Source organism: Fonsecaea monophora, assembly GCF_001642475.1.
Source record: "Fonsecaea monophora strain CBS 269.37 chromosome Unknown Scaff153, whole genome shotgun sequence".
NCBI classification, from domain to species: Eukaryota; Fungi; Ascomycota; class Eurotiomycetes; order Chaetothyriales; family Herpotrichiellaceae; genus Fonsecaea; species Fonsecaea monophora.
The window spans coordinates 23835-40684 of NW_019174084.1; the positions used below are offsets into that span (position 1 = coordinate 23835).

Here is a 16850-nt window from a genome sequence, read left to right on the forward strand (position 1 = left end):
GGGTACCTCGTGCCCCGTATATCGTATATCGCCACGTATCTACTCGAAGGTGCCGCCTACCTAGGTACCAACATAAGTATTCACATATCCACATATCATGTTGGTGACATTGATGACATTGATAGGCACAAGAACGCAATGCCCGCGTAAAGATGTGTTTGGTGTTGCTGCTCGAATATTCAATTCCAGATTGGTGCCGTGCCTCTTCTTCTCTTCCCGAAATATGATGTCCCAACCTGGTTAGTACTTGCCTCTTCGCAGTTGTAATGTCCGGTCTTCAGTCTTCAAATTCTATCGTCATCGTTCTAATCAATCACGCACACCCCATCATACTGGTTTGGGTCGTTTATTGGGGGCTGTGTAAAAGAGGTTTGGTGCTTCGTATTTTCTTTTCACCGATTGCGAACCCAATGGCCGAGATCCCGGTGCCGGGGAGAGCTTCAGCGGGCTCCTCGAACGGGGCGGGAGTTCGCTGGCAAGGGCATTGTTCGGCTTCAGTAGCTTCCGCGGCGTTTCGACTTTGTTCTCTACCGACTCTCGTGTTCTTCGTGGCTGGTCCTGGATGTCATCACCATCCGAGTCTTCGAGGAAATCGAGGGTCAAGCTGCCATTTGTATCCTCAACTCCTCGCGAATTTCCAGGGACTGTCCCGTTCTTTCGCTTTTGAGAATTCAGCTGTGCACTATTAAGCGGAGACTGTAAGTCCCTCGCTGAATTCGAGGTCGAGGCTTGGGCTTGAGAAATCTCGTACGTTTCCGGATCGACCCTGCTGATTGGTCTTCCCGACTTCAAAGCCCGTAATCTTGACTCTCTGTCGCTCGTCAGATCATATGGCTTTCCACCACCGGCAACGGCAGGCTGAGGTCTCGGTTTCGGTATCTGCGTGGAGGGAGCAAACATCAGCGGCCTCGATATTCCCGCATTACCAGATGCGCCAGTCCCCGACACGGGTCTTTTGAGCGGCGGACTCAGAGCCTTCTTGGCCTCGGTCGCCTGCACGATCTTCATCTTCTTCACCTCCTCAACGAATTGCGCCGGCGCTTTAACCACCCCCGTCTGCTTCTTCTGTAGCTCGTGCATCGGTCGGTTCATTTTGCCTGCTTTTGCATCCCTGGCTTCCTTGCGAATCTTCTCCATCAAGGTCATTTTACTGGAGCCCTTCGCGCCCGTCTTGCCCGATATATAGTTCCACTGAATCCTGGCTCTTCGCGAAGGCCCAGAAGCATTGCTGCTCGAAAGTAGGCCCGCACTGAGGGCAGTGCTTGCAATCACCGCTGTGTTCTGCTCTTTGCCCTTTTGAATATCCGCCAACGCGGCTTTCAACATAGCTTCGTCGTTGGAGGAATCCTTAGTTGCCTCTGCCTTCAGCTTCTTGTACACTTTGTACCAGTTCTTCGGGTTGGACGGTTCATGGCGCTTCAGATCCCAGTCGGGAATGTCTCGCTTGATGAAGTTGAGCCAGATCTCGGCGTCGTGACCGATGATTTGCGGAGACGAGAGCTCGAGTTGGTGCTACAGGTGGCTGATCAGTACGTTCACACGCCTCAAGAACTATATGGGGGTGGAGGTCTGGGACACACACAACTGAATGTGCAGGGCGGGACTTACCAGTTTCTCAGGGCTCTCAATCTTGAGCAGTATGGGTCGAATCAGGTCATAGTCGATATCACCAATGTCTGTTATCCGGTGCACGTTGCGGACACAGGCCCGGCGGGCCATGTCAAGAAGGCTGTCGACAGGCATGGTGATGGCCGATCCGTGGTCAGCTAGTGTGGAGCTGGCCAGTCCTCGGTGACGTGGAAGAAGAAGGACATGCGAAAGATGGAGGGCAAGGGACGTCTATATCATGTCACCGAGTATGTCACAGATGTGACTGTGAGCTGAAGTCCTTCTTACCCTGTAACAGAGCACAACGAGTGAACCGTGGGGTCGGAACAAGCGCAACTTCGGCTCAAGTGACAGCCTTGCAGTTTCCGCATGCGGCGTCGTTCAGCCTCACGTGCTCCCTTGACCACTCTCCATTCACCACTTGTTTGAACCAAAAGGCGACGAACACGGCTTTAGTCTACAACCACGATACCGAAGACTTTCCAAGAATAAAAGAGTATGGCGATTTTTACAGTTTTAGACCAAGCTGAGGAAGGTAAGGATGTGTGTTGCCAGCTCAACAAGCACCAAAGCTCTGACTACGTCTTGCAGACAAACTCCATGCGACGCGGCTTCTGGGTATCGAAGAGCGGCCCTTCAAACGGGTATCTAAACGCCTTCTTGCCCCCACTACTCCTATAACCTCTTTCCTGTCGCGACCAAGCCCGTCAGACGACGACGCAGCGACCGCAGAACTGCCTGGGGACGAACACGAGAACTTCCTCCAATCCTTGACACGCTTTCGCGAGGACGTGATCCTCGACTTCGCAGCCTTCGAATCCGCCATCGCCCGCACAGGATTCCTCCGCGCTGCAAACACCCGCGAGCGCGACCGCTATGCCTCTGAAAAGCTCAAGATTGAACAAACTGCCAATGATGTGCGGGAGAACCTGTCACATCTGAGGGTGCAACTTGATGAGGCGCAGAAGACTCTAGCGGTTCGAAAAACCTATGATGTGCTAGCGGAAAAGATCACCCGAGATGAAAAATTGAAAGTCACGAGAGCCGAACAACATGTGAATCTCGAAAAACTCAAGGCCGAGATCGAGGAGTTGGAACGTGAAAGCACGGAGTTGAAGGTCGCTTGGGCCGAGAGAAGGGAGCAGTTTGAACGAGTCATGCACGAGGGAACGAGGCTGCGGAGGGTGATTAGAGACGAGAAAGAGCCAGACCCAGATGGCGAAAAGGATGACGCAGACCAAGAGCGGGAGAGAGAGGGCGACGAAGGGGAGAGAGAAAGAGACGGGCTGTCTACGGTTGGGACACCCAGACCTATAGATGACGCGCCAACGCCCTTGCCAGCTGGGCTCAGAGGAAGCGGCGTGCTGACACCTCGGTCGAATCCGCTGGATGGACCTGGTACCGGAGGAGGCGCTACGCCGCAGCGGGCCGACGAGGACGTTGATATGCATGGAAACGCAGGGTTGTCTTTCGCGGGCGCCGGCAGTGTCAAGGACGCCGCAGGCACATCTCTTGAGAACGCTACAGACGACATGGACACGACCTAGCCGAGTTGCAAGGACTATTCGCCAGCAAGCCGTTGCAGGTGCAGACACAAAAGGTCTCGCATCTGCCAAGCAGGTATACAGGGACCGCGATCAACAACATTTGTCTTCAGGCTCGAGAAGGATTCTGGCTTGAATGCGTCCCGGAACTGGTCCTCGACCAACTTCGCAGCTGGAGCATTCCCTGTACAATCACTAGACCTATATCTGGGTCTGGCAGTGATGACGAAGATGCTCGCGCTGCTATGAAACTAGCCGCGAGAGCACCATCACCCGATGACGATCTTGGAATTATGCAGCAAGCGAGGATTCAAGGGTTCAGTAAGCCTTTCAATATCCTGCTACCTGGTGGTTAGGTGCCATTAGATCAACATCCACGAGCAGTCCGGCAATCTCGCGTGCTCTGACTGCTGGAGGCCGACTACGCTTCAGAATTGAAAGTCAAGAAGCAGGCATCAGGCCTACTGTGTCTTATGTCCAGGAAACATGAGAGACTTGTTCCGTTTGAAAGGTAGTGGTGAAAGTGATGCTCCAATGCTCATATCATTCGATCGTCGAACTTAAGGTCTCGATCATACTGCAGTGCGCTTTTAAGTAGCCTCGTCGTATTCGCATTTCGTTCTCGTCGTCATGCCTCGTCCTCGGGGTCTTGGAGGGAACGACACTGTAGATCACGACATGGTCCTCTCCTCCCCAGCAATTGGATCATCCTTCTGCGCTTCCTTTGCCGCCTTGAGCACTTCAACCGCAGCATTTCGTTCATCTTCGTTTGTAGCTGTATCCTACACGCCACGAAAGACACCCGGCCGTCAGCCAAATCTCATGGCATATACTGCCCGACAAGTATTGGAGACTCACCAGGAGGTTCTCGAGCTTTTCTCTCGCGTTTGTGATGCGATCGCGCAGCGTCGGGATCACTATCTTGGTTTCTTCGAGTGCTTTGCGCTGTGGGGAACAGTCCGGGAGTGGTCAGCCTTGTCACTGAGCAGCAAAAATGATCATGAGTTTGCCGATCAATTTTTTTCGCGGCTGCATGGATACGCGCGGTAAATGGACACACCTCTTGTCTGAGTTTAAAGTCATGGTTCTCATCACTCCCGTTAGCTTCGGTCTCCAGCTTGTAAATCCGTGCTTCTTGCTGCTCCTGCTCCTTGTAGTAAGAGGCTTCTTCCTTCAGCAACCGCTGAAGCGACGAGGTTGCGATCTGGATTTGAGAGGGCGGCATATTGTTCGTCCTATGTTTTTTTTAAGGTGTGGGCTCTGGGAATCTGGGAAGTATACCAGTGTGAAAGGCTTTGTTTACTCGGTCAACGCGACGAGACGAGTAGTGCAGGCTCCAGAGATGTGAACAAGTGGGGAAGAGGCTGTGACACGACCACCTGAGGCATGAAGCATCAGGCATTAGGCACGATGACGTCGAATGTCTCCTGTGCAACGTCTTCTTGGCACGACTTGGCAGGGGCTCAGGGGGTCACGAGGGTCACGGGGATCACGGGGTGGTCGCTGGTACCAAGACGCCATCGTTTCCATCTGTCGGTCATTCACTTGAGGTTTAGACGGACCGCAAAGCGAACATCCTGTTCCAACGGGACTCAGAGAGCCTACCTGCTCCTCTACCGAGCGAAGGCCAAATTCGCAATTTCCCAAACGTCATTCACAGGAACGAACCGTTCTCAGTTCGCAAAGTGGCTGTGATCGGTCCATATGCGATCATGTAAAGTACCAGAGTGAATTGGAGGGAGAGAATCTGCTCTTCCTTGAGAGAAATGCCCCTCACATCACTGCTCCGAACCTCTATGTAATGTGGCATTCGGATGGCGCTAATGCCTCTTTCTTCATTGTCATGGACGTATCCCACTGAATGAGTTATGGCCAACACTAGGAGAGATGGACAAAGCACAAATCCTTGACGGGCTGAGGGAGATTTTTGAATCACTCCACTCTTTGCCGTCGTCTGGATTCTTTGGTAGTATCCATCGAGGGCCGGTCCCCTATCATCTATTTTGGGATTCAGATGGTGACCCAACAATTACTGGGCCGTTCACCCAGGACGCGAGATGATCATTGGCCTGGCGAAAAGATCGCGAGCGAGCAATTTCGCTGATGAATAGAAGAAATCCATCTTTGGCAGGATTCTTCGAGGTGCATCTGGCCTCAGCGCTTGACGATCATTCATTCACTCGGATGCTCAGCGAAAGAATATCATTGTCAACACAGTGCAGGATGGTACAACGCAGGGCAGGGATTTTCGTGTATCGATCATCGGCTGGCAAATTGCTAGTTGGTATCGCAGGTACTGGGAGTATGCGTCTGCTTTCTTAAGCCTCTAATGGATCCAGGATGACTGGCTAAATAGGTTCGAGGACACGCTTCCTGTACGCACTGTCGAGGCAGCCATGCTGAGGCTAATTGATCAAGATCTATGGTTTCGAAGCACCGTGATTCAGGGATGTATCGGGTGCACAATTGACATGATGACATCAGGCATTGAGACCGGCGGCCTCATGAGGATGGACTCCAAGAGGACTAATTAGACCATTGGTTTACGAGGCTGTTGCCACGAAAGCGTTGATAGTATGGAGTACCCTGATCGCATCGATCAGCGGACGAAAGCCTACCTGACTTTCCTGGCTCGAAGGCCGTCCACAGCAAAGGTCTGGTCAGACACTGAAGAGAGTGTCGACCCTTTCACCAACCCTGGAAATGAATCAAAGCAGTATGTGAAGCCCACCTGAGGTAGTTTGTACTCATCTATACTACGTTATAGTTATACCTTATCTCTATTGAAGCGAACCACCGGTAAATCCCAGCTACTACGTATCTATAAGTTTGATACTAATCTAAGGGCAGATAACCTACTTAAGAGTTATATCCGCGACGGGGCAGTGTAAACCACTCCCATCGAAAATTTCATACGGGACAGCAGACCCGCGGTCTGGTATCGGTCCCCCCACCACCGAAACCCTTTACCTCCCTGGCTGCCGCCGTCCTCATGTCCTCAAGATACTAGATGCTCATCAATCACGATCCCGGCACATCAGGCACCCACCAGGATGTCGTTCCGCTGATGACAAAGGCGCCTGCGCCATATTCAGCAACCCGCCAGTCTGCACGTGGAGGATGGATTCCGTTTCCAGCGGCCGGCACCGAGCTGGCCTATCATGGCCCCGGGTCCCCTTGACAAGATTGTTGCAAATTACCTAAGATGGGGGTGGATGGCTCATGACTTGCATCATACCCGCGAACTTGGTCGAATCGCGGAACGCGGTGAACCATCGCTATTCTCTAGACTTGATGATCAAAGATTTACGCAGACAGCGAATCTCTTGGCAAGTATCTAGGAACATGCTGGATAGGATACAATGGTATAAGTGAACAATATCTCCCCGGCCTCGTTGGTGGTTTCTTGTTCACAACACATACCTCGTACACTCAGCAACCGCCCGCCGCCCCTCACCCCTCGCCCGCCTGGACAACGAACACGGACTACCACCAGCAAAAGTCTCAAATCTATACCAAACCCACCAGCGTCCAGCCCAAGAATATGCGTGCCATAACAGTGTCTTCCTGGGGCTCTTCCCCTCAATTCACCTCATCCTACCCTGACCCTTCACCGTCGTCCGCCGACACCGTCACTCTCAAGGTCCTCGCCAGTGGCCTTCATCAACTCATCCGTCTGCAAGCCACGGGTGGACACTACACCACCAAAAACACGCCCACGCCCTACATCCCCGGCGCCGACGGTGTCGGAGAGACACCTGATGGCCAACGCGTGTACTTCAGCAGCATCATGACGGGCGGTGCGTTTGCCGAATCCATTACGGTGCCCAAGGCCAACACAACGCCGCTTCCCGAAGGTGCCGATCCGGTCACGATTGCTGGACTGACAAACCCGGGAATGTCGAGCTGGATGGCCTTCGCCGCCCGCATCGACCCGCCCTTACCCAAAAGTTTTACCGTGGTGATTGTGGGGGTCACAGCAATCAGCGCCAAAGTCGCGGTCCAATTCGCGCGGGTCAAAGGCGCCAGGAAGATTGTCGGAGTGGCGAGAAACGCAAAGGAGATGGCCGCGATCGCCGACCTGGACGAGCGTATCGTCCTGGCCAACGATCCCGGCCAGACGGATTTCTCGACCCTGACCGACGTGGACCTGATCCTCGACTATCTCTACGGTCCCGCCGTGGCCGCACTCTTCGCCCAGCTCAAATCCACCGTCCCCACGCAGTTTATCCAGATCGGCACCGTTGCCGGCAACGACATAGCCTTGCCCGGCGACATCCTGCGGAGTAAGAACATCACGCTGCGAGGCACCGGCCCAGGCTCATGGGCCATGTCGCAGTACGCAAAGGAGCTGCCGGGACTGCTAGCAGCCGTGGCCCAGCTACCCGATATGGACTTGAAGGTGAGGAAATTGGAGGAAGCCGAGGCGGCGTGGGCGGCGAAGAAGGAGAGGACTGTGTTTGTGCCATGACTCGCCGACAAGCGAGGGCAATCTTCCAAGCCGTTGTCCCCGAGGGCGAATATCTGAAATAATAAAAAAAAGTTATGCACACAAAGAGTGAGAAGCTCGGTTTACGAATTTCCTATTGGCTGAAGGCCAGAGCCACGGTTTAAGATCTGTTCTGTCTATTAATGGTTTTATACTCGAGACAGTGCTTATATGCCAACCTCGATTTCTATCCATATGCACTTAACTGTGGTGGTCTCCAAAAGCCCCATTTCGTTCTCTGTTCGAAAACTCACATCCTGTAACCTTGTCTGCACGGCCACCTCGTCTGTCTGGAGTGTTCTGTTCCCTTCGCGTCTTCTGGACATTGAATTACTGTCGCCGATGCTCGATTCCGCCGACTCGGGACTGCGCCATCCAAGATTCCATTTGCCCGTCTCACCGGTCGGATCGTGTTCTGGCCCAGGGAGAACAAAGGCACGCTTAAACCAGGATGACTTGGTGGGTCGGGGTGGTAACGAAGCTCCTGATGCTGGTTGGACTTGGAACTGAGGTTGGAATTGAGGTTGAGGTTTCTCATCCAGACGCTCAGATAGTGTCTCCTTGGTTGTGGATGGATTGGACAGCTCCCTCCTAAGCATGAGATCCAATTCTTCGATCACTGCTTGCTGCGTCCAGAAGGAGGAGTGGTTCTCACTCCCAGCCAGGACTATGATGACCCCCGTAGTCTGGTGACTGGGCAATGAGGGTGAAACGACGTTCTGTTGGGTCAGAGTTCCCGTCGACCTCAGCATGTCAGCTGGGACGACAACGATGGTGAGGTGGTTGCATAAGTTGGATACATGGGTTGCAAAACAGGGGATGAGAGACTCTACGACTAGCTCGTAGATACGTCGCGTACGTTCCTGTCGGATCAAAGATGTGCTCGACGCTGGTCTCAGTCTTGGGTCCTGGTCTGATGCATAGGGTGAGACAGCGACTGCCTCTTCATAGGTAGGGATGCGATCATGGAGATCTCGGTCGAAGGGCGCTTTAGACATGCCTGTAGGAGGACAGTCTTCACAAGATTGAGGTCAAATGAATCTGGGGAGTCTCAGTAGTCTCGGTCGGCAGTAGAGGGCACGTTCTTTCAGAGAGGGAGAGAGCGGGAGAGCGAGCAAGTGAGTAATCGGTATACCGAGGACAAGGAACCGAGTCACACGGAGGATGTGCTAGCATTCAAGATCAGCCTCATCGTCACTGCCCAGAGACAGTAAATTCGCTCGAGGAGGAATGCGATGCCGGTTGCCGACTTGGGCTATTTCGAGCGGCACTGACCGGTGAGCGCTGGTTTGCGGATATAGTTGGTGGAAGTCAAAAACGGATGCCCGGCATTAGCGAGAACGCAACCGTTGTCTTCTAGAAGGCGAGGGGGAGCTTCCTAAGAGGCGGGCAACTAACATGCTTTTGGGGCCAAAGTCTGGCGATCAGGCAGACTTGTGGGGGTAGCTTGAGGATGAAGACAGAAAAGCCTCACCACATTGGATGAAACTGACCAAGCAACCAAGCAACCAGGTAGTTCGCTTGCTCTGCCTGCGCCTGCGCCCAGACAACGCCGTGTCACAACCACCTCCACCTCCACGCCCCCTCCCATCATGCTACTACTTGGTACTTGGTATCATCTACAAGGTATCTCAAACAAACATCCGGTCTGCCTTGACTCATCCGTTCATATGGCCCCCTCCACTCTTGCCGCGTATTCGCATATGATTAGTTCACCATTAAACCACTGCGCAACGGCATTCAGTCCTCGTGACAACCATCCAAGATCCCCTGCTCTTCCGCTTCTGCCTCATACCTCCACCTGCATTGAACTTTAGGACCACTTCAGAAGAAAATGCCAACACTACACAGAGCCTAGGGCGGTACATGGCAGACTGGATGGATCCTGCCTATGGACCAGGTACAGCCTCGGTCTTGATGTTTGAGCAGGATCATGCAATAGCAAACATGGACCAATCTGCGCAGATCTGTGGTCTCTACAATGATGGTCCTCAGTATTTATTCCTGCTTCTCGCCTTCGTTCAATCAGCCTGTTCCTTCTCTCCTTGCCCTGGCCAAACAAAACCCTCTGTGACAAAGTCCTTGTACCACTTACTTGCATCTCTGTGTCACCATCTTCCTTCATCATTTACTTCAGCCTGCCCCCTACCACAGTACCAGCCCATCTTCCTGATACACCAGTTCGATCACCCATATGCCCGGCATGTGGTATCATATCTCAAACGCCAATGAGTACCTCGTCGTCACCGGCGCCGGCGTCGACGACGTGCGGATTGTCAAGAAAGCCCTTGTCTACCCATGGCAGCGCGTCGCTCGGATCTCCGTTTCGCCCTTTGACTTCTCACTCAACCTGCAGGCCATGACCATCGAAAAACTCCAATTCGCCCTGCCTGCCGTCTTCACCATCGGCCCAGATAACAAGCCAGAAGCTCTCAAGAAGTATGCATTGCTCCTCAGCGGAAACCCGGATGGCACCCCTTCCGCCGGCCGGAAACCTGGCCAGGCTATTGTGCCGACTCAGAGAGGCCATGTCCAAGACATCGTGAAAGGCATCATTGAGGGCGAGACCCGTGTCATTGTCTCAAGCATGACCATGGAGGAAATCTTCAAGGAGCGGCAGGTCTTCAAGCAGAAGGTAACGCTAATTCGAATCTGATGGCGACCACTGATCACAGCACTGACGGGGGTTGTAGGTTATCGAGAACGTCCAGAACGAGTTGGACCAGTTTGGTCTGCGCATCTACAATGCCAACGTCAAGGAACTTCAAGACACACCAGGCTCCGAGTACTTTGCTTTTCTCTCTCGCAAAGCCCACGAAGGAGCGTCCAATCAAGCCCGTATCGATGTGGCCGAAGCTCGCATGCGAGGCGAAATCGGCGAGGCTGCCAAACGTGGTCATACAAAGCAGGAAATCTCCAAGATTGAAGCAGAGACGGCGGTGCTCGAGACCAAGCGGAGAGGTGAGTTGACTCTGCTCTACAACAACACGACCAAAAAGCTGACACACGAACTACAGCCGACAAGGCCCAAGCAGACGCCGAGCTCACCAACCGGCAGACCGAACTGGACATGACCATTCAAATCAATCAGATCCAAGCCCGCAGAGCCGCCGAAGCCCGCGATTCTGAACTGCAGAAAGAGGTCGAGATGAAAAAGGCGGCTACGGAGCTTGAACGTCTTCGCGCCAAAGACCTCGTACGAGCCCAAATCTCGAAGGAGACGACCCAACAAGAGGCCGACGCAGACCTCTACAGAGCATCCAAGGAAGCAGATGCCAAGGCCTACGCGGAAAAGCAGGATGCCGACGCCCAGTTGTTCAAGCAGCAACGTCAAATTCAAGCCAGCGTCGAACGCCAGACGAAAGAGGCCGACGCCATGTACCATGCCAGGATGCGTGAAGCCGAAGCCACCAAGGCTCAGGCGGAAGCGTACCGGGAGTTGGCTGACGCATTCGGCGGACCTCAGGGCCTGCTTCAATACATGATGCTGAAGGAGAACGTCTACGAGAAGCTTGCCTTGGCCAACGCAAAGGCCATCCAAGGTCTCCAGCCCAAGATCACGGTGTGGAATACGGGCAACGGCGACGGCAGTGGCGCCATGGAACAAGGCATCGCGCCGATCAAGAACATCATGCAGTCCCTGCCTCCACTGCTCACCACGATCCAGGAACAAACCGGCATGACGCCGCCGAACTGGATGGTGCAAATGCCCAAGGATATCAACGGACAACTCAAACCCGAGGAACGGAGAAAGATCCTGAGCCACGGCACCGCCGACGAGAAGAGAGGCTGATCCACTCCTTCCTCCCACTGACGCATCTTCTCCTTCGTGCAGACAGACAGACAGACAGACAGACAGACAGACACTCACAAGGGGGAAGACGCCGCGACATTGCCCTGATCTCTTGCATTGATGCGAACTCTGTGCCGATCAATCCTGAGAGAAGATATATGAGGACCGACTCCAATACTCCTACACTCACCCACTCCCTTGCAGGACCCATATTTTTTTTTCCCCCCTGTTTTTGTGTTCTATTTGCGAAGCATATATATCCCTCATGGCGAAATCTGAGACAAGTCAGGCAGGCATTTAGGAAGTGTCCGTGTCTCGCAGACGGACGGACAGACACTGTAATGGAAGCTGGTTGCTATTTTCTGGTTGCTGGTTGCTAGTCTGCATGTATGTATGTATGTGTGCGTATGTATCTACTGCAATGTACCTTTACTTATCTAGGTAACCCTATAAGGCATTAACTATCACTCGAGTTTCCCTTCCAAGTCCTTCCTCCGTGCTGCGCTGTAGTTTCTTTGGCAGAGTCTCTAGTAGTCTATGTCATTTCACTTGTCGGGTGGTATATCCCTCGTTCTCTCTTCTTATTTTCTCTTCTGGCAAACCACAAGGACGAAGTTCTCTGGCTTGAATTGCAATCTACTTTTCTTCTCCCTCAGGGGCCATGTAATCATTCAACTTTTTTTCCATTTTGGATATGCTGGCAGTCGTATACTTAAGGAATACTTCCTGCAGCTCTGCTATCTATTGTGTGGCCATTTCAATGTCCTTTTCCCACAATGACTTCTAATTCTCGGCGACGAGTGGCAAAAACAAGCAGCACGTTGCTGTCTTTCCGTCTGATGTCCCTCAACATGCCATCGTCTGTCTGTTTCGGCAGTTGTCGAGCTTCCTTCCCGAGTTCCATATCATTTCTTCCCAAAACCAGAAAAAGTATTCGAAGAATCCGTCCCTACCCCACCTTTCTCTTTCCCTTAAACCCTAGGGCTAATAGTCCTTGCCTGGCGAATGATCGTGGTCGACATGATGTCCATGTCCATGTCGAAGTCGAAATCAAAACCTTGTGTCAGATGACAAAACACTCCATACCGGTCCGATACCAACCAAATCCTGCTTGCCTGCTCTGGTGTACAAAACGATCGAAAACTGGTCTCTAAACCATAACAACATGCTGGGGTAATTGCTGGAATGTCGTTTCGATCGTAACAAAAAAACAGAAATCCACCAGTAACAATGCATCCTCTGTCTGTCTCAAATAACTTTCTGAGAAGCCCTCGCGTGTCCAAAACGAATCGTGTTTGGTTATCCAGGGATCAGAATTCACCTGGTTAAGTAGATGGCTTTACACATCGATCATTTCCGCATCTTCAGCGAGAACCTCGTCGGCAGGTCCCCAATTACCTTCAAAGACGGTCGCTCCTGCACGCCGCCTCGTTTCCGCCCACCTCACACCTTCGGTGTTGAGCAGCTCGTCGGCAATAGGACGGTCGCTTGGGTCTGGAGATATCATCCAGCGCACGATTCGGTCGAGAGCTTGTTCGTGAGAGGGATCCACCATAAACTGAGGTGGATCGACCAGTTCGCCGCTTCGCTCAAACCGTGAGGGCTTTGGGTGAGGCCGGGCGACAGTCGGCTCGAAATCATCACCGTCCATCACTTCCACATCGTGCTGGTCGCTGTCCGGGAGGAATTGAAAGGAACTCTCTCTAGAGATCGGGTTACCGGACGAGTCTCTTAGAATCCCGCTCGTTCCAGAACTCCATGTCAAGCTTGGAACATCGCTCATATCACCATTTCGCAGCTTCTGCCAGGATACCCCGTTGTCTGGGAGTTCGACATTTCCAGCCGTCTCGAGCATGATCAGACCAAGTGCAAATATGTCAGCAGGTTTATCGTATCGACCCATCAGAATCTCCGGTCCGATGTACTCGCGGTCTCCTTCGCCTTCGATGCCAGCCTTTGCTGGCCAGCGGGTTGCCATACCGAAGTCCGCAATCTTGAGAACACCCTCAAATGTGATGAGGATGTTCGCGGGCTTGAGGTCGAGATGGATGAATCCCGAGTCGTGTATGTGTTTTATACCCTGGTCGCTGTTAGATTGGACAAGAGTGATGGGGTTCTCCACACTTACTATTGCCAGCTCAAGAAGGATCTTCCAGATGCGGAAATCGTCTAACCTTGCTTTCAGGCCAACCTGTGCAAGGAAGACGTCAAGTGTACCCTCTTCGCAGAATTCTGTCTGAATGTACAGATGGCCGTTTTCTTCCCAGCTGTCGACAAAGGTCACAATGTGATCTGAATGACCCAAGGCCTTGAGCACATCCACCTCGTGGATTTTTCTCTGGCGATCTCGAGCACCAGTATAAGGATCCCGGGATCTCTTCACTGCCCAAACCTTCTCGGGGATAGAACTTCTCGAGGATGGACGGCTGGTCGACACGGAATAGATCTTATGGAATGGCGATGTCTCCGGGGGTTGCGCGACTCGATAGACTTGCGAGAACTCTCCAGAGCCAATAAGGTCAACCTTATCAAACCTTGACGTCAAGCTACTGTCGATGTTCGTGGCGTCCGATGAGGTGAGGTTCAAGCTTGGACGGTTGGAGAAATTCGAAAAGTATTCTCGTGGCCCAGTTGGTGTTGCTGGAATGATAGGTGCCATGTTATTCTGCCTTGTTGGCGGACGTTCAGCGCGTCCTGAAATGGTTAGGCCACTTGGGTCGGGGGGAAAGAAGCTGTCGAGAGGCGTGTGAGGAGACCCGCGATCTGTCTTTTCAATCCTTGGGCTTACTGGAGGCACAGATGTTCTCTTAGCACGTTCCAAAGCAGGGGGAGGGATTGTCGGAATCGAGATCGTCCTCCTCGTCGAGAGAGGATATCTGAGATCTTTCGAAGTCCGGCCTTGGGAAAGAGCGGGATCCGGGAGGGTGACGACAGTCAGCGCCGACTTTGGTCTCAGGTTGGCGGACGGGGAATCTTCCATCACGCTGTCACTGTCCAGGTCGACGCATCCTGGCGATGCTACAATAGGAGACAACTTACTGCTTGACAAACGAGTTACGTGGGTAGGAGGAGCGATTACTCGATTGGTTGACAAGGCTGGTTGGTGTGGTGATGGAGAAACTGAACTTCGATCGTGAAGCTCTGTCAAATGTTTGGTAGGTGTAGGGGGATAATCAGAGTCGGTTGACTGGCTGTTTGCCCGACTTAGTGGAGAGCGACCGTTCGCTTTCTCTTCGGGGTCGATGGATGTTAAACTTCCATCTCGAAGCAAATTGTGTCGACTGGGTCGACGTCCAAATATGCCAACACTTTTGGAGAATGGAAAGGCCGACACCTTGGAAGGACCGTGGCCCCCTTCGAGGGGACTGGGGGGGACACCGAAAGATTGCCGCGAGATCCTATTGACAGCACTCTTTGCGAATTTCTCCTCGTTCTGAAAGATGGCTGGCTGTTTTTTGCAGGGCGTATCTGGCATATGGGCTTTGGGCAGGCCCGCATTCGGGTCGTCCACATTGCGGTTCTTCTTCGAGATGAGACCAGTCGACATGAAAGCAGCCGGCAGGGGTTTGGCAGATTTGTAATTGCCTGGAGTAGCGAAAGAGGTTTGGGAGGAAAATTCATTGTCTTCAGAAGATGGAACTGGCCTAGAGGAGCCAACCGGCAAGGATTTCGAGAAATCATGAGAACGAGGTCTGTTTGGGCGGTGCATCGGTTCATGGGTAGGTGAATCATCTTGCTCATCAGGCTGAGATGACGATTGGGTCATGGTGCGGGAAAGGGGATGTCGAGGCTGATAGGACGAGCCGGTTTGCATCGTAGTCATTGGATGGATCGATGCGCTCAGGAGATTCCCTGAACTTGGGAATGGACTGTCGCCTGGGAATGGATTCATGTGGTTATCCAGAGACATGCGCATTTCCTTTTTGGGGTTTGCTATTGGAGTGAAGTCTAACCAAGACTTGTCCCCTTCCGTGGCATTTTGGAATTTCACATTGCTCGATCGGTCAATCTGTCTCTGCTGGATGGTCGACTTCCGTAAAGACGAGGACCGTTTTGGAATCGTTGAAAATCGTGACGATGACAAGAAAGAGTTGTTCAGAAACCAATCGTTATCATCTTGCGCTCGTTTGTCACCGAACATTCCACTTTCCGAACTATCAGACTCGAATATGCTGAAATCGAGGCCTGGCCCGTGGAGACTTCTCCTCTTCGCTGAAGGACTCTCGCAGCCTGGTGTTTCGTCGGACCTTGGGCCGTCTGATCTTTTCATAGGACTTAAAGGAGCAACGGCTGTGATCAACATCCCACCACTTCGTCTTTTCTCCTGGCGAGTATGAATACTCTTCCAGCTGAGGGGTTCATTGACGGATTTATCGTTTTCCTTTTCCTCGCCAGCGGTCAAACTTTTCAAAGCCAGTTCGCGCTCTGCTTCTGCCGAAGTCCTCTTGCGAAGTGGCATAGGGGATGAGTTCCCACTGTCGCTGGCATCCGTCAGGATTCGTTTCGTAGGACTCCTAGGCGAAGTGCGGAGGCGAGACACCCCATGAGATTGATTTGTTCGTCGAAGGGGAGGACGTGGGAAACGCGGGGCAGAAGCACTTCGATTCGGATGAGAGCTCATACCACCCAGATGTAGAAAATTGTCAGAGGTCGCGATCCTCGATGGTGAAAGCGGAGAAGGCGAGAATGGTAATTTGCCAGGTCCGGGGGATCGAAGTGACTGTTGACGAAACTCTGAGCCTTTTGAAGGTGAGCGAGATAGTGAACGGCGTATCTCGCGTATGGCAGAATGGGGGTCGAAATGTGAGAAGGCACTCTTCGGTGAGTGCTCCTCACGATGAGGAGAGTATGTGGCCATCATGGCTGGCCGGGAGTCACTCTGGTTCAACGCAGCACTATAAACTGATTCTCTTCCCAGGAGTCTGCCATGAACTTGTAGGTTCCAATAGGACAGCACTCAGACAGCACTCCTTGCGACCCGAATCTTGTGGTGCAGGCAACTTGTCCAGAAGTTGTTGACGGATCCTAGGTAGATCTACCGATGGCCTCGCATATCAACGGATGGGTTGTGGCATGTGTGTCGGTGCCGGTTGTAGCGGAGTTGGAAACGATAGGATATTCTGGCGCAGTACGAGATATTGTCCCGCAGAGCGATATTCAGCGGAGGTCTGCGAAGATGATCTCGCTCAACAGGACAGTGAGGGCGGTAGGACAAGTTCGGATGAGGATGAGAGGTGCGGATATCTGTTAATGCGATATGAAGGGGGGACAAAGTGTCAGAGGTTGAGATGAAGTGAAGCTAAGTAGGAGGAAGTCGGCAAGAGTTGTATGCTGACTATTTGACGTAGATAGAGGAGAAAGGATGCTCGCTGATCCCTCTCTGGTCGCCGGGGAGGTCGGGTCGCAAACGGTGGTG

The 16850-nt window shown here is 52.7% G+C and overlaps 7 protein-coding genes across 7 annotated transcripts; 3 read left to right on the top strand and 4 right to left on the bottom strand.

Moving 5' to 3' along the window:
- Nucleotides 1-327: 327 nt before the first annotated feature.
- AYO21_11308 (hypothetical protein) lies at nt 328-1743 on the bottom strand (the record flags this gene model as incomplete). Its single annotated transcript, XM_022661204.1, has 2 exons — nt 328-1512; nt 1609-1743. 2 exons carry the CDS (start codon nt 1741-1743, stop codon nt 328-330), a joined length of 1320 nt encoding a protein of 439 aa, XP_022506478.1.
- A 363-nt stretch (nt 1744-2106) lies between these two features.
- AYO21_11309 (hypothetical protein) lies at nt 2107-3155 on the top strand (the record flags this gene model as incomplete). The annotated part of the gene is made up of 2 exons (XM_022661205.1): nt 2107-2143; nt 2200-3155. 2 exons carry the CDS (start codon nt 2107-2109, stop codon nt 3153-3155), a joined length of 993 nt encoding a protein of 330 aa, XP_022506479.1.
- Nucleotides 3156-3823: 668 nt separating this feature from the next.
- AYO21_11310 (hypothetical protein) lies at nt 3824-4377 on the bottom strand (the record flags this gene model as incomplete). The annotated part of the gene is made up of 3 exons (XM_022661206.1): nt 3824-3934; nt 4011-4097; nt 4213-4377. 3 exons carry the CDS (start codon nt 4375-4377, stop codon nt 3824-3826), a joined length of 363 nt encoding a protein of 120 aa, XP_022506480.1.
- Nucleotides 4378-6696: 2319 nt separating this feature from the next.
- Nucleotides 6697-7623, top strand: AYO21_11311 (hypothetical protein; the record flags this gene model as incomplete). Its single annotated transcript, XM_022661207.1, has 1 exon — nt 6697-7623. One exon carries the CDS (start codon nt 6697-6699, stop codon nt 7621-7623), a length of 927 nt encoding a protein of 308 aa, XP_022506481.1.
- A 185-nt stretch (nt 7624-7808) lies between these two features.
- On the bottom strand, nt 7809-8639 carry AYO21_11312 (hypothetical protein; the record flags this gene model as incomplete). Its single annotated transcript, XM_022661208.1, has 1 exon — nt 7809-8639. One exon carries the CDS (start codon nt 8637-8639, stop codon nt 7809-7811), a length of 831 nt encoding a protein of 276 aa, XP_022506482.1.
- A 1196-nt stretch (nt 8640-9835) lies between these two features.
- AYO21_11313 (hypothetical protein) lies at nt 9836-11434 on the top strand (the record flags this gene model as incomplete). The annotated part of the gene is made up of 3 exons (XM_022661209.1): nt 9836-10276; nt 10335-10602; nt 10659-11434. The coding sequence occupies 3 exons, from the start codon at nt 9836-9838 to the stop codon at nt 11432-11434; spliced, it is 1485 nt and encodes a 494-aa protein (XP_022506483.1).
- Nucleotides 11435-12773: 1339 nt separating this feature from the next.
- Nucleotides 12774-16292, bottom strand: AYO21_11314 (hypothetical protein; the record flags this gene model as incomplete). Its single annotated transcript, XM_022661210.1, has 1 exon — nt 12774-16292. One exon carries the CDS (start codon nt 16290-16292, stop codon nt 12774-12776), a length of 3519 nt encoding a protein of 1172 aa, XP_022506484.1.
- Nucleotides 16293-16850: the final 558 nt, after the last annotated feature.